Source organism: Ursus arctos, unplaced genomic scaffold (genome assembly GCF_023065955.2).
Source record: "Ursus arctos isolate Adak ecotype North America unplaced genomic scaffold, UrsArc2.0 scaffold_2, whole genome shotgun sequence".
Lineage (NCBI taxonomy): Eukaryota > Metazoa > Chordata > Mammalia > Carnivora > Ursidae > Ursus > Ursus arctos.
Window position 1 is genome coordinate 84606068 of NW_026622874.1, and position 17170 is coordinate 84623237.

Consider the following 17170-nt stretch of genomic DNA (forward strand, 5'->3'; position numbering starts at 1 on the left):
TTTCTCCGCCCCCTCAGGAAGGGTTCATTGGATTTAAAAAATATAGCCCCGCCCACTAAATGCAGAATCTCTCTGGGGGCGGGACGTAAAGGGAAACGGACGTAAAGAGCCACCGCAATGCATTCCGGGAATTGTAGTCATGGATGCACGGGGAGAGCACCAGAACATTTTCTGTCATTCACAGGAGGGGGAAGAGCTGCAAGATCCTCAGCATTGGGGCGAGGCGCAGAGAATCCAGCCTGAGGAAACAAGTGTTAGTGTTACATTGAGTCGGGGCTCAGTCTCAACCACTGAACAAATGTTCATGGAGCGCTGACTCTGCGCCAAGAGTTGTGCTAAGTAAGGGCTTTGCGCACATAATCGCCTTTCAAATGTGGAGGAAGGAATGTGCGGAAAACTGCTACAATAGGAAACTATGTAGTAGTGAAAGCGAACTAGAGCTGCCAGTTACAAGCATCAATGGCTGAAGTTAAGAAACAATATTCAGTGAAAGAAGGGAATAGAACATTTTTTAAAAGTTCAAACCAAGCAAAACGAATGTTTAGAGTAAATGCACATAAATGATAAAATACTATACAGAAGAAGAAAGGAATGAGGGGAGGGGAAACAATCACCACATCTGTGACATTTAGGGAATGGGGAGGGTAGAACACTGGAGGAGAAGGATTATATAGGCCCTTCAATCATTTCTCACGTTCGGGTGGTTCACATGTGTTTCATGCATATTTAAGACGTTCCTTATATATATATTTTGTACTGGACTTCTTAGAAAACATTTCCTAGAAAAATAAAGAAGTGCATTTGTATGTTCCATTTCTCTGTCAGGAGCACTGAATGGAGCTACTCAAACTTTAAGAACTCACACACACACACACACACACACACACACACTAACAATAAAATGTCAGGGTACATATCTTAGGGCAAGATCAGATCTCAAAAGCTTACTTAGTATTTAATGGAGGGACAAGAACTCATTGATACCCAAAGTAGAAATGACAGTGGAGAAGGCTGAGCTTAGGGAGGCTTGCCAGGGGGAGTGGTGAGATCAAATACACCACTTTCGTTGAGTGGTCCTCTGCCAAGAGGGTAATGCAAACCACTGAATGAGCACAGTCTCCTACCTTGGCAGTGGACACATTCCATGGGTGTGAGTAAGTAGTAAGTGTGAAGGGCAAGTAGTATAAAGTGTCAATCCCATAGGTGTGGATGGTGAGGCTGAGAGTAATTGGAAGAAGGTGGAGGCAGATATATTGATGTGCCTCTTGTCGTTTTCTAAGCAAAGGACACCTCTGTTCTGCAGAAAAAAAATCTGATTCAGAGGACACTGGTCCGTTTTTCACTGAGGGCCACGCCAAAGGCTTCCTGCAGGCAGGCCCAACTCCTTTAGAAGTTGCTGATGAAGGAGCTAGACCTTTATGACACGGGAGTGGAGTTTGTTACTGGCTAGTTCAGGCGTCTCACTCAGGCTGTGCGATGCCTCCAAAGAGGAGACTATACTGGGGTAGTCCTCAACTATGTCATGAGACAATGTCAGAGAACGTTCACTGCCAGCTCATCTGCATCCTCTGACAAAGTCAAGGAAAGAGAATCTGAAATGTAAAACCCCTGTGGACATTCATATTGGAGCAAAAAGCAGGCATTAACCATGAAACTTCTCCGCAAGAGGCTAAAGTAGGCATTTGGTGTTCTGTCTATCCAGCATTCTTTCTTCTACAACAGCCTGAGTTAATGATGAAGAACTAAACCCTCCTTTCAATCCCTGTGGATCAGATGAGGCTCCTCGCCTGAAACATGGTGAAACTTACCAAGGCCTGGCCGGTCACACACACAAACACCCTCACCATACTTCAGAGCTGGGGAGGGTGGTGGTGGGTTTGTCCAATCAGAATGAATGCCAGGGTCGAACGGGAGGGAGTGGCTAGGCTAGAAGAGCTCTCTTTTTTGCTGGACTGGAAGGATGTACTTACAGAGTTACTGAGAACCATCTTGCCACCTCATATAGGCTGACAATGATGCTAATGGGAAGGCTAATGGAGTCTGGAGCACTGGATGCTCAGTTAGGGGTGACCCCGGTTTGCAGTGTGGGAGCTGACGGGACAATCCCAGGAGCCTGTGGAATTGATGGATCAGGAGGATCTCGGCTCAGAATGATGAAAGTAACTGACACCCAGCGCTTGGAGCTTGCATCCTGAGCTGGGCACAAACGATCCCTCCTTTCCCAACAGCACCTGGTGGGACCTCAAACTACCATCTTCCTTCCCTGCTGGTGCTCTTTTCTGAGTCTGGGGCCTATGAGCTCATCACAGCTTTAAATGCCTACAGTCCGTTGAAAGGCTATCTTTCCTCAGTTGAGTTGCTTTAGCACCTTTTTCAAAATCAGTTGGATGTATTTGTGGGGACGATTTCTGGGCTCTTTGTTCTGTTCTATTGATCTGTGTGTGTGCCCTGCAGATGACACACTGTCTTCCCAATTATAAGTATCTAATAAGTTTTGAAACTTGGTACACTGTATGTTCCCATTTTATGATTCTTTTATTAAATTGTTTTTGAAACTACTCTAATTCCTTTGTCTTTCCACATTACGTTTTTGAATAATCTTATCTATCACGACAAAAAAGGAAAAAAAAAGAAAACCTTACTGGATTTTACAGCAATTGCATTAAATCTCTCTATAAATCTGGAGAGAGGGGCGCCTGGGTGGCACAGCGGTTAAGCGTCTGCCTTCGGCTCAGGGCGTGATCCCGGCGTTCTGGGATCGAGCCCCACATCAGGCTCCTCCGCTACAAGCCTGCTTCTTCCTCTCCAACTCCCCCTGCTTGTGTTCCCTCTCTCGCCGGCTGTCTCTATCTCTGTCAAATAAATAAATAAAATCTTAAAAAAAAAATCTGGAGAGAGTTAACATCTTTACTACGCTTAATCTTACAATTCACGAGTATTGTGTATCTCTCCATGTATTTGTATCTTTGATTTCCTTTATCAGTGCTAAATACCTTTCAGCATGTGACTCCTGGACATGCCTTGTTAGATTTATCCCCAAGTATAGTTTTATTACTAATTGTGAGTGTGTTTGATTGTGGTGCCCACATGTTCATATCTAGTATATAGCAGTACAACTTACTGTATGTGTTTATTCTGTGTACTGTTTCACCGTGAAACTCCGTTATTAGTTCTAAGAAGAATTAGATTTTCATACCCTCTTGTGGCATAAGCCTGAAATTAAGATTCCATACTAAGGGCTGTCTTGATGCCTGGGAAAATCAAGGAGGGGCTCAAATGGCCAAATGCAAAGTAAGGTCTCCTAAACAAAAACCCTTCTCACCACAGGGACCAGACATGGTGCCTGTTGATTTTTGAGGAGCAGCATTCAGTTCCCTAGAAGCCCACTAAATTCTTCAAGCAAGCCACTCATACCCTCCCATCAGAACCAGGACTTGCAGCCCCCCTCCACCTTTAGGACACAGTCTTGCCTTCCAAGCCCCTGCTTATTCTCTGTGTTCCCAAGAGCAATCCCTGTGCAGCCCTGCACAGTGTGGGGGATCCTACCCCTGAACTGTGAGCATATGTGACTAGTGAACTGCTGTCAATCACAGCTGTCGGGTGTCAGGTGATCCCCACAGGTTTGCAACAGGAAGCTCTCTCTCACCAGGGAACTGAGGAGAAGGTGAACAAAACAAGTGGCATCACAAACAAGGTGGCCCACCTTAACTGAGGACATGGGGACAGCGTGAACTGTTCCTTTGTTAGCTAACTAGCCTCAGAGGTGACAAGCACTATCTGGGAGGGAACTGGCCATCGCTGGCCAGCTTGTGTGTTAGCTCCTGTTCTGTTTTTCAAATGGAAGTCACCATCCGTTTCCAAACTAATGTCCCATCTTTGCCAACAAGGTGAGAACCAATGTGAACTGACTGTATCTAGGCGTGAGGTGCCATGAATGTGACCTGCATCTGGCCTGTATGGGTCTCCAAGACTCCCTGCTGAGGTCCGCAACCACACATGCTGACTGGTGTGCTTGAGTTCCACCGACTGGGAGCTGGGCCAGTGCTGGGGCAGACATGCAGATCCTGTTGGGGAAAGCGCACCCCAAGCACAGTCCTGGGGATGACCCTCTCTGGTGTTGGTGGAAAGGAAGGAGACCACGACCCCAGGGAGACATAAGAATGGCTCCGTGGCTGCCTCATGAGCACTGTGGTTCAGGCAAAGGGAGTGGCCTTGCCTGTCTCCCAAGCTACCACTCCTTTCCCTGTTACCCTGTGTCCTCCTGAGCCCTCAGAATTTTGAGGTGCACATCCATGGCAGCCCAGGGCCCAGGAGCTGATGAGAAACACAAAAGTGGGGGGGGGGTGTTTGGTGTTCCACTTCTCTCCCAGTGCAACCCTCTCAGCCACACACTTGCATTTCTCTTAGTGTTGTTACTTCCCAGCCTGTCGAGGACTCTAGATGTGATCGAGAGGCTTAAGGCTCCCACTCCGGCCACAGACAAAATGGTCTTCCTGGCTGTGGACTCCAACACTGGGGAGATGGACTGGCATTCCCACAGGAAGAGGACAGTCAGCCATGGCGCTACCCCCCAGCTCCCTTTCCCCATAAACACCCAGAACATGTGCACCATGTGTGATTGGAGACAGAACCCAAAACTCATGACTTTATGTGGCTAGAAATGAAAAACTATCCTGAGGCAATCTGCAGAGCAGGAACAGTGGGGAGGGGAAGCAGTCCACGGGAGAGAAAGGCTGTAGCAGAAGATGGTTTTGCTTCATCAGCGTCTGGGCTGTGGGTCCTGTGCTCTTTCACTGACCACTCGCTGCCCAAACCTGTTTAGCACAAGATCCGGATCCTCAGGGTTATGGGGGAAAGATCCACGGCACCCCTGTGGCACAGTGAAGGTATCAATTCACACCCTGACTTAAGTCAAGAGACTTGAAACCATACAGCTATTGCCATGACAGAGGCTCCAACCCTGATGATGCTGATTGGAGACTCTCCGGAAGAAAAAACAGAGAAAGATGAGCAGCGTAAAAAGACACTCCCCCGCCCCCCACGTAAATCCAGGAATAAATAAACTGACAATAAGGAGGAATGGAACCCTCCCTCCCACCCCAAATTAATTCAACATAGTGTCACAATTTGACCCAATTGGAAATCCAAAATTTACAGGGACGTCTGGGTGGCTCAGACGATTAGGTGCCCGCCTTCTCCTAGGGTCCTGATCCCCGGATTCTGGGATTGAGCCCCAGTCAGGCTCGCTGCTAGACAGGGAGTCAGTCTGCTTCTCCCTCTGCCTCTCCCTGCCACGCCCCCTAGCTCCTGCTCTGTCACACTTCTTGCTCTCTCTCAAATGAATAAATAAAATCTTAAAAAAAAAATCCAAATTTACTAAAATTATTTGTATGGCAAAAGATAAAAGGAGGCCAATTGGCTTTTGTCCCTACAACATAATTCTGAATTAACTTTATTTTTTAATAATAATATTTTTATTATGTTAGTCACCATACAGTACATTCCCAGTTTTTTATGTAAAGTTCCATGATTCATTACTTGCATATAACACCCAGGGCACCATGCAATCTGAATTAACTTAATGTCTGCTAAGACATGCGGGTTGGCTAACCTTCATGGACTTAATACGAGGGTTCAAACGATGGTTATACTAGTAAAATAACTGCATTCTCTAGCTTCTGTATTTAATGCTTTGACATCTCAGGCCTTGGTGACTTTGGAGGGACTGTCCCTGACACGCATAGTTAATTTTTGGAGATGGTCCACAGCTTGCCTCTGAGCACACCTTTCACATGTAAACCAACCAATTCAGGGCCTTTGCCCCCAACCACTCCGTCTAAGAAGCTCTTACACTCTGGGCCACCATCCCCTGCCCTGATCACCCCAGGGCAGGGACAGACTACTCCAGACACCACTGTGGCCCAGGCCCACTGAAATTATTCCAACTAACCAGTCTTAAACGTGCTCACCCTGCCTCACCTGTCCCTTCCCGTGGAAACCACAGTGAAGGCTCTTGCCCACATTTTCCCTTCACTCCCTCTTTCTCCTGACTGACCCTGGTGCTTCCCTGGATGGCCCTTCACGGCTCTCATGACCTCCTTTCTTGGGATCTGTGTTTCTAAAGAGCTTCTTCCATTGTGACAGTTATTTCTATATCTTCCTTTCTTACCATACCTGATTAGAATATAGCCTGGTCCCATTAAAACTCTGAGACTGCCTAGGGGCAGCTGGGTGGCACAGTCAGTTAAACTTTCGGCACAGGTCATGATATCAGAGTCATAGGATTGAGCCTCTTGCTGGACTCTGTGCTCAGGGTGGAATCAACCTGGGATTCTCTCTCCCCCTGCCCCTCATCTCCCCCCTGTTTTACTCTTTCTCTCTCTCTCTCTCTCTCAATCTCTAAAATAAATAAGATCTTTTAAAAATAAAACTCACAAGGGAGAAAAACAAATTTAAAAGTGGTAAATATTTTGCTATTATATATTTGGCCAATATGTTCTGTTCAGTGCCTATTTCAACATCTTGAATTTGAAGGCGACATGTTTTACCTTGTTATGCACAGGGCACCCAAACCACACTGTTATCACACACAATCCTTGAGGGCAGGAACTTACTGCACCCATCTTTCTCCAGGAACATAGGTATGACATCACTTTTGTGACATCCTACTGTGTGGACATTTGTTTGACACACTTGTTAAGGACATACAGGTGCAGGGGCGCTGGGGTGGCTCTGTGGGTTAAGTGTCTGCCTTGGTTCAGGTCGTGATCCCAGGATCCTGGGAACAAGCCCCACATAGGGCTCCCTGCTCACTGGGAAGCCAGCTTCTCCCTCTCGCTCTGCCCCACCCACCCTTTGTGCACTCACTCTTCTGCGCTTTCTCTCTGGTAACTAAGTAAAATCTTTAAAAAGAAAAAAGGACACACGAGTCCAACATCGCTCAGTATTTTTTGGGTTCTGGACACAACTTATTTCTTGTTTATAAATTTTACTGAAACCCATTTATGCTGTTACTTGTAAATGAGCCCACGTTGGGTGGGGCTCCCCTCAACAAAAGGCCCTAGGATCGGTCCAAGTTAAAATCCCCTGTTAGGGGGGACTGGGTGGCTCAGTTGGTGAAGCGTCTGCCTTTGGCTCAGGTCATGATCTCGGGGTCCTGAGATAGAACCCCACATTCGGCTCCCTACTAAGTGGGGAGCCTGTTTCTCCCTCTCCTTTGGATTCCTCTGCCAGCTCAAGTTCTCTCTCAAACACATAAATAAACTTTTTAAAAAATCCCCTGTTAGTGCCCTAGTGAAAAGGCCTTAGCAACCTCCTCTCCCACTTTCTGGAGTCCCTGGACCACCCATGGTATCTGTAAATTGTCCATGGGTTCCCAATGCAAGAAACGGCCCTCCTTGGCCCTGGGTTATAGACCATGAAAGCAACAATTGCTGGCCATGCACTGGGCTCTCCTGGAAATAGAGACTCTCACGGATTCTGAGCCTTCATATCCAGCTGTCTGTTATTCCGTGGGTCATGGTACCGCCCACCAGCTCAATATAGTTAGCAAGGCCTTCTTGCTACAGGCTGAAGCCAAAGTCTGCTTATCCTACCTGAGGCTGGGGGTGGTGCCTCTGTCCACAGTCCATTGCCAGACTCCATGGTGCTGGAGGACGTCAGCCCTTCCTTCTACCCTTGGACACCTAGAGATTCCCATGGGATCAACTGAGTGAACATCAATGGAATTGATACATTTGGTTTTGACGACCGCCTCTCACTCTTGCTCGGGTGCCAACTTCACTTCCTAGGGAAGCACCTGTCCTACACCTTAAAAGTCTCAGTGCGGGTTGAAATTGACATGGAGACAGCAGAATCCACTGTGACGGAAAACCTCAGATTAAGACTCAGTATTGGGGCACCTGGGTGGCTCAGTTGGTTGCGTGTTTGCCTTTGGCTCGGGTCACAATCCTAGGGTCCCAGGATTGAGCCCCACATAGGGCTCCCTGCTCAGCTGCGGGCCTATTTCTCCCTCTCCCTCTGCAGCTCCTGCAGCCTGTGCTCTTCCCCTACTTTCTGTGGCAAATAAACAAGTAAAACCTTAAAGTAAAAATGCAAAGAGGTCTGAATGGATGGTTTCCTGCATACAATGGAGCAATTAGCCTTGAACTGCAAATGAAGATTTGGAGTGGCTTTTGAGAAAATGGACTAGGCAGTCCATCATGGACATTTGGAATAAAAATCGCTTAAATCCTGATGATAGGAGCTAGTTAAATAATTTAGGGTATATCCATAAATGCTGGGTTTTCTTTTAAAGAACAAATTGGAATTCATTCACATTTTGGAAGATCTCTAAGGCAGAGTGATTTAAAAAAAAAAAAAGTCAGAAAATACTATACTCCCAAATAGGCAAATACACATATATTTCTAAAAGGCCGGAGAGAAATCAGGTTACCCATAGAGTGATTTCCTAGGCAACAGAAAAACAAATGGAACAAAAATTAAAAATGAAAAAAAAGAGAGAGAAATGGGACTTAGCGGGAGTCAAGCAAATTTACATTTTTTTTAATTGTACGCATCTTGTACTTTCATGCTGTTCACCTTGTTTCTCGTACAAGGTGTGTGTGTTCGTGTATTTGGTAAGTTCGGAACATTAAAACCAGTTGATGTGTTCCTTACCCAGGGTATATGTAGATACCTGCTCCTTGTGAAAACATTACAGCATTACAAACAATATTGGAAGTATCCTTGGACCACAGCCTCCAACCCCACCAATGTCTACTCTCATAAGAAGTCACCACTGTTTTCAGTTTGGGGAATACCTCTGCAGTCATTAAAAGACCTCTGTTCTTGTTAAGTCATAAAAGAATATTTTTATTAAGCTGAAAGCAAAACTGCAAATACATTACGTTTTGCAAAAGGCCATTTTGGGCTAAGGTAGACACACAGAGTGACTTGCGTTCTTCAAAGCGCCGTCTCCTCTCCGGCTTGAGAATCGTCTATTTCTTTGAGGGGCCTGTGGCCGCCATTCCAACCTTCGTGGCAGGTGACAGTATTTGGGGCGTGTATTGGGGAAAGCATCAGTGACAGCATTTAGAAGAAGGTGCTCCGATCCATCCGTTTCTGGTCCTGGGGGGGTAATGAGAGACACAGCTGTGGTGCGGGGCTTCACATCTTTTTTTCGGGCTGTGGATCCTAGGGCAGTGTTCAGATGTCGTGGGCCTTGTTTCTTAGCCACTTTTCCCCTTCCTCCTGAATCTGGGGGCTTCACGGCATAAGCAGAGGGTTTAGGTGGTGGAGAAGCTGAATGTGATTCCGCTTCTAGAAACTGGACGAAAAGTCCTGAAAAAGAATTGTTGGCCATAGCTCGGTGACTTGGTTTCCCAGGTGTGTTGGGGGCGCTTCTGGATCCAGGCCCCCCAGTCACCCAGCTGGTAACCCCACCTGGCCTTTCACTGAACAGCTGGCGCATCTGGTCTTCTTGGATCCCCAGCGTGCCTGCCATCAACCTTAAGGCTTCCTGCCGGTCGGCATCAGGTGCTTGCAAAGAGCCCACGAAGAGTCTCCTCAGGAGGGTTTTGTCCACCATGCCTTCGGACTTACTTACTAAGTCCATCAGTTTCTTCTGGGTGTCCTCCAGGACTTCCTGCTGGACCTCGTTCTGTTTCTTGACTTCTTGGAGCTGGTCTTCCTTCAGACCCAAGTCAGCCTTTGCTTTCTGGAAGCGTCCCTGCAATGACTTCAGTTTCCCTTCTAGGCTGTCTGCCTTTTCCATCCACTCGGCGAGTTCCAGCTTGAGGGCGGCTAGAACGTGACCGTACTGCCTCCCTTCCTCCTGGGAGGCTGCAAGCTGGAAGGCGGCTTCCTCTTTCTGCTGGGTGACCATGTGCAATTGCTCCCGCAGCGACTGCACCTGCACACTGGCTCGATGGCTCGCGTTTTCCAAGGCCGTGGAAGACAAAACGAGCTTTCCCTGCAAGACCATCACTTCCTCTCTGAGCTGAGCCACTTTGCCTTCTGAGACCAAAGCTTCGCGGCGACGAGAATCTTCGGCTTCTGAAGCGACGTGACGCCGTCTCTCCAGCTCCTGGGTGAGGCGTGATTCTCTCTCCCGTAAATGGTGCACCTCCTTCTGGAGGGCACAGGTTTCCATTTGTTTCTGTGTCAGTGTCAGCAGGACTTCCTCTCTCTCCTGTGGACACACAACTGTCTGGTCCTGCACGGATGCAACTGCATCGACGAGCCGCTTCGCTTCCCCGGTCTCGCCCTCTTCTTTCCCTCGCAATACTTGCTCCAAAGCAAGTGCCTTCTCTTCCACCGCAGCGGACTGGGATTCCTCCTCTCTCGGCAGCATGGAAAGCTGCCTGTTGGTCTCTTGCAAGGCCTGATTTTCCATTTCCTTTTCTCTACACGTTTCCACGAGCTTTGCATTTTCCTCTTTCAGTTGACACACATCCGTTTCAAAATCTGCTAGTCTCTCCTTCAAATCGGTGACTGCCTGCCTCAAAAGGTCATTTTCACTCACTTGGCTACTGAAGTTCTCCTGCAAAGAAAGCAATTCCTCACTTTTCGCTTGCAGTCGGAGCTCTTGATCCGGAATGAAGTTTTGCAGAAGGGCCTGTTTCTCCTTCAGCGGCTCCATGTCGGAATCCCCGTGTTCGTGTTGTTTGCCTTCTCCTGGGGACGCGGCCGACGCGGAATCCATCCATCTCTGCTTCTCTTCCTGGAGGGTTCGAATCATTGTATCTTTTTCTTGCATTGATTTTTTTAGCTCTTCTACCTCCTCTTGGCGCAACTGAGAAGACTGGCTCACTACGTCAGATGTCACGGCCTTCAGAGAGTCAGCTGGCTCTGAGGAGTCGGGGGAGGGCTGCAGGAAAATCGCATCCAGTTTCCCTAAAAGGAGATCTTTGGCGTGGCAATTCTCCCCGATGCTGAGCTGAATTCGTGCCAGGTCCTTCTCTAAGTGTTCTAAGGTTATTTCCTTGCCTCTGTAAGTCTGGATCAGGTCCATAGAGGTCGCCTGCAGTTTGGAATCCTCCTCGCTGCCAGTGCAAGCCTGCGCCTGGAGCTGGTGAAGATCGCTCTGAAGCTGGGATGCCCCCCGCTTCATGTTTTCGACCGTGGTCATCACCTGCTCTTTCCACTCTTCCATGATCTTCACTCGCTGTTTGAACGTGTCCCGTTCCCGCAGAAGCTCCTTGAACTGATCGACGTGAACGCCGCGAACCTCATCACCAGTGCTGGAGGTCTGCAGGATGGTCAATAAAGTCTGACATTTCTGACTTAAGGCATCCACTTCGAGGTCTTTTTCTCGAATAATGTGTGATAAATTCTGAATCGTTTCTCTAAACATCTCCTGACCACTACATTCAATTCTCGGGGACAGTTTCCGATTTTCCTCTTGCATCCTCTGGAGCTCTGCTTCTTTGGCAGCAAGTCTCTCTGTCATTTTCTGATACTCCCTTGTCAGATGGCTATTCTCCCTCGTTTTCTCATTTAAGACAGCCAACACTTGGTCGCTTTTCGAAGCACACTCTTGCAATTGCTGCTGAAGTCGCTCCACGTCCACGCGCTGGCGCTGAGAAGCTGCAGAGATTCTGCTGGAAAGACCCTCGATCTCCAAATCCTTCTGCTGGATAATCTGAGTTAGTTTACCAATCTCCTCTTTGGACACCCGATCGATGTGTTCGGTCAATCGGATGTTCTGTTCAGTTAGAAGCTTCATCTCCACTTCTTGCTCTTTTATTCCTTGGACTGATCTTTGAGTTTCGCCTTTAGATGGATCAAGCTTCTCACTTCCGTTCTCTCTAGGAAGAGGCTGACTGCTTGTGACTTGAACGTCGTCACAGTGCTCTGCTGCAATGTGCTGGCTTTTGTCAGGCAGCTGGGCTTTCATTTGGTCTAACGTGTCTTGCAAATTCTGAATCTCCTGGTCTTTCACTGCAAGGAGCTGAGCGCGTTCAATATGCAGCTGCTCCTGCTGGGATTGAAGATGGTCCACTTTCTGCTTCTGCTCCTGTAGAGACTGAAGCAGTCTTATCTTCCCCTGCTGCTGGTTGTGAATGATCTTCTGTTGTTCTTTTACTTCCTCCTCGAGGTCATCTTTTAACTCGTTCAGTTGGAAGACTTCACACTCCAGTTTGAGGATTTTAGGGTCAACCACAGGTACAGGGCGACTCTGTTGTCTCAGGCGCTCCAGTTCTTCTTTTAGATGATGATTTTCGGCGGTCACGGAGGTGAGACGCATGTCTTTGTCCTCCACGGTTTGCTCTAAAAGGTCATTGCTTCTTGAGGCTTTTTCTTTAATGACCTGTGTCAAATGCTTCTGCTCCTCCAAAGCAGAGGACAGCATGTCCTTGGTTTCTCTGTGGTCGGCGTCCATCTGCTCGATCTTCTTTTGGAGGTGGAATATTTCCAGGTCTTTCTCTTGCATGAGTTGGATCAAACGTGCATGCTCTAAAGGTAACAATTTCTTGATGGTTTGCTTGTACTTCCTCTTCTCTTCCAACGCCTTCTTCTCAGTCCGACACAATTTCGCTACTAACCGCCCTTTTTCGATCTTTAAAGCCCTCACAGCAATGTTGTTTTCCAGACACTCCTCGTTGTTACGGAGAATCGATTCTTCCAGCTGGTGTCTTACATCTTGGAGTGCCAAAACCAACTTCTGGTTTTCTGCTCTGACATCAGAAGCAACGTTGTTCAGATTGTCGTTCAGCCGCTCCATCTCTGCAAGTTGTTGCTCCACCCGTCCAAGCTCACTTTCCCTTTGCTCATACTCACGTAGTTGTTGGCGGTGCCTCTCAATGACGTCGGCCAGTTGCTTCTTGTGGAGACTCTGTAATACCGATACTTCAAGTTGGTGTTCGTCTAGCTCCTTCATCCGTTGTTGTTCTAGGTCCCTGATGGTGGTCTTCAGTTTCCAAATTTCACTGGAGTCTACTATCTTTGATGACGACTGGGACAAACACCTCCAGTGACTAACCTCAGCCTCCAGTGTTTCGATGTCCTTCAGGAGTCTGTTGATTTGTGCCTGTGATGTGATGAGGTCGGCGAAGTCCATCTCCTCGCCAGTGGAAGTTCCCTTTCTCACGTGCCCGGTGAAATCAATGTGGCTGGTGAAGCAAGGCTCTCTGCCATCCACTTCCCCCGGGGAATGGCCTAGGCCAGAGCCCAGGCCACCAACCCAAGGCAACATCTCTGCGGGTCATAAAACTGACCTGGTGCGCCGTGGAAAAGCGTCCAGTGCAGTCGGACTACCCCGCCAAGTGTCCCAGAACCCCTGCCTGCGCGAGCCTAAGAATCCAAAGACAATAAGCGTTTCTAGGCAACGCTTGGGTGGGCCCGGCCCCCCTCCCCTCTGCAGGCCAGGTCCTTAGGAAAGGCCAAGGCCTTGAGCCTTCCCAAGGCCGTCTTTGGCCACTGGTCCCGGTCCCAGTCGCTCCTCCCCACGAATTCCCACGCCAGGGCTGTGCCCCTTCCGCTTCTTCCCCCGTTTTCATGGCGGTCCTGGGCGGGCCCCGAGTGCATGCTCCTGCCTGACCGCCACCAGGTGCCTGCCCACACAAAATTCACTTGGCCCTCGACTTTCCCCCTAAGTGGTATCACAGTACACAAACTCCTTTGGCGTGTGCTTTCCACGCAACCGAATCTTTTTTTTTTTTTTTTTAAGATTTTATTTATTTATTCGACAGAGATAGAGACAGCCAGCGAGAGAGGGAACACAAGCAGGGGGAGTGGGAGAGGAAGAAGCAGGCTCATAGCAGAAGAGCCTGATGTGGGGCTCGATCCCAGGACGCCGGGATCACGCCCTGAGCCGAAGGCAGACACTTAACGACTGCGCCACCCAGGCGCCCCCAACCGAATCTTTTTAATGGAGGTGAAAGGTACACAGTCCCACGCACCCATCCACCTAGGAGTGAAGGTCCTAGGTGCATTTGACAAATGTCTACACACGTGTAAGGCATGGCCCTCAAGAGACTTTGAGCATTTCTAGCCTCCAGAGGCTCCAGAGTGACCTGTCCCCTCCCTGCCTCGTTAGCCTGTGGGCACAGTGAGTCCCACTCCTGGGTTTGCTGGTTCACTGGCGGCCCGGAGCGCTGTGACCCATCAACTGCCTCCCGCAGGTGTGCGGCCTAGACCGGGGAGAGGGTCGCGGGCGGCGTCGAAGACTGTGCTGGATAGGGGGCTCCTGGCATCTCACAGAGAGGCCTAGGGTTCAGTTGTTGGGTGGAGGAGGGGCTGGAAACCACACCCCTTGCCTGGTCCCACAAGGCCCCCCGGTGGGCGGTGCCACTGGATGAGAGGCGCCAAGGGCGGGGCGCCTGTCTGGGAACAGCTCCTGGGCCCTGAGGCTATGTAGCCCCACCAGCGGTCTTGGAGCTGCCCTGCCCAAGCCCCTTGGGCTGCGGCCTCCACCAGGAAGACGCAATCCAACTGCATGAAGCAGCTGCCAGCCAGACCGTGGGCAGTTCCGCCAGGGTCGTGGGAGTCACTGAACCCGGGGCTGTGCCATACAGCGACCTGTTACCCAGCTCGGGGCACCAACGGGGTCCTCTCTGCCCATTGTCCTGGTTCTGCCAAGCATCGCCCTGGAGTCATTGTCTCTCAGTGTTTAGTGCTTCCCCTACCCCCTTTTCCCTGCTCTACATGTTCCCTCAGGATAGTTTTTGATTTCTAGCCACATAAAGTCATGAGTTTTGGGTTCTGTCTCCAATCACACATGGTGCACATGTTCTGGGTGTTTATGGGGAAAGGGAGCTGGGGGATGGTCCCACGATGACTGTCCTCTTCCTGTGGGAATGCCAGTCCATCTCCCCAGTGTTGGAGTCCACAGCCAGGAAGACCATTTTGTCTATGGCCGGATTGGGAGCCTTAAGCCTCTCGATCATGAGAAGCATCATTTGACGTGCTGGGAAGCAACAACGCTAAGAGAAATGCAAGTGTGTGGCTGAGAGGGTTGCACTGGGAGAGAAGTGGAACACCAAACACCCCTCCCCCTCCACTTCTGTGTTTCTCATCAGCTCCTGGGCCCTGGGCTGCCATGCATGTGCACCTCAAAACCCCTCCTGAAGGCTCAGGAGGACACACAGTGATAGGGAAAGGAGTGGTAGCTTGGGAGACAGGCAAGGCCACTCCCTTTGCCTGAACCACAGTGCTCAGGAGGCAGCCACAGAGCCATTCTTATGTTTCCTTGGGGTCGTGGCCTCCTTCCTTCCACCAACACCAGAGAGGGTCATTCCCAGGACTGTGCTTGGGGTGCGCTTTCCCCAACAGGATCTGCGTGTCTGCCCCAGCACTGGCCCAACTCCCAGTCAGTGGAACTCAAGCACACCAGTCAGCATGTGTGGTTGCGGGTCTCAGCAGGGAGCCTTGGAGACCCACACAGGCCAGATGCAGGTCACATTCAGGGCACCTCATGCCTAGATACAGTCAGTTCACATTGGTTCTCACCGAGTTGGCAAAGATGGAACATTAGTTTGGAAACGGATGGTGACTTCCATTTGAAAAACAGAACAGGAGCTAACACACAAGCTGGCCAGCGATTGCCAGTTCCCTCCCAGATAGTGCTTGTCACCTCTGAAGCCAGTTAGTTAGCGAAGGAGCAGGTCAGGTTGACCCCATGTCTTCATTTGAGGTGGGGTAACCCTAGTTATAATGGGAATTGTTTTACTCACCTTCTCTTCACTTCCCTAGTGAGAGAGAGATTCCTGTTCCAGACTTATGGGGAGTTCTTGACACCCATCAGATGTGATTTTTTATTTTTAAGATAGAGAGAGACCACAAGCCGGGAGTGCAGCAGGCAGAGGGAGAAGCAGACTCCCCACTGAGCAGGGAGACTGATGTGGGACTCAATTCCAGGACCCTGGGATCATGACCTGAGCCGACGGTGGATGCTTAAGCAAGGGGAGCCACCCAGGCGCCCCTGACAGATGTGGTTGACAGCAGTTCACTAGTCACATATGCTCACAGCTCAGGGGGGAGGATCACACACACTGTGCAGGGCTGGGCAGGGATTTCTCTTGGGAACAGAGGGAACAAGCAGCGGCTTGGAAGGCAAGACTTTGTCCTAAAGGTGGAGGGGGGCTGCAAGTCCTGGTTCCGATGGGAGGGTATGAGTGGATTGCTTGAAGAATTCAGTGGGCTTCTAGGGAATGGAGAGTTGCTCCTCAAAAATAAAAAAACCAGGCACTATGTCTGGTCCCTGTGATGAGAAGGGATTTTGGTTAGGAGACCTTACTTTGCATTAGGCCATTTGAGCCCCTCCTTGATTTTCCAAGGCTTCAAGACAGCCCTTAGTATGGAATCTTAATTTCAGGCTTATAACACAAGAGGATATGAAAAAGTAATTCTTCTTAGAACTAATAATGGGATTTCACAGTGACACAGCATACAGAGTAAACACGTAAATGTAAGTTGTATTGTTATATGCTAGCAATGAACATGAGGACAGCACGATAAGTACATTCATCATTACTAGTAAAACTAAACTACCTAGGGATATATCTAATAAAGCAGGTCAAGGACTTGCATGCTGAAAGCTATTTAGCACTAATAAAGGAAATCAAAGATAAAAATAAGTAAATAAAAGGTAAAAATAAACATTTTATCTTTTATCAAAGATAAAAAAGAGAAGGTGCCTGGGTGGCTCAGTCAGTTAAGAGTCTGCCTTCAGGTCAGGTCATGAACCAAGAGTCCTGGGATCAAGTTTCCCATCAGTCTTCCTGCTCTGTGGGGAGCCTGCTTCTCCCTTGGCCTCTGCCTCTCTCTCTGTCTCTCATGAATAAATAAATAAATAAAATATTGGGGAAAAAAGGGAGAGATATACCACATCCGTGAATTGTAAGATTGAGCATAGTAAAGATGTTAATTTTCCCCAGATTTGTGAAGAGATTTAACGCATTCCTGTAAAATCCAGTAAGGTTTTCTTTTTATTTTTGTCGTGATAGACAAGACTATGCTAAAATGTATGTGGAAAGACAAAAGAATTAGAGTAGTTTCAAAAACAATTTAATAAAAGAATCATAAAATGGGAACATACAGTGTACCAAGTTTCAAAACTTATTAGATACTTATAATTGGGAAGACAGTGTGTCATCTCCAGGACAGACACACAGATCAATAGAACAGAACAAAGAACCCAGAAATCGTCCCCACAAATACATCCAACTGATTTTGAAAAAGGTGCTAA

At 48.6% G+C, this 17170-nt stretch overlaps 1 protein-coding gene across 1 annotated transcript; it reads right to left on the reverse strand.

Annotated features, from left to right (window-relative positions):
- Positions 1 to 8911: 8911 nt before the first annotated feature.
- On the reverse strand, positions 8912 to 13177 carry LOC125281740 (thyroid receptor-interacting protein 11-like). Its single transcript, XM_057315119.1, has one exon. The coding sequence runs from the start codon at positions 13175 to 13177 to the stop codon at positions 8912 to 8914; it is 4266 nt and encodes a 1421-aa protein (XP_057171102.1).
- Positions 13178 to 17170: the final 3993 nt, after the last annotated feature.

Excerpts from the sequence above, each read along its gene's own strand:
- LOC125281740 (XM_057315119.1), bottom strand. The coding sequence starts at position 13,177 with ATGTTGCCTTGGGTTGGTGGCCTGGGCTCTGGCCTAGGCCATTCCCCG.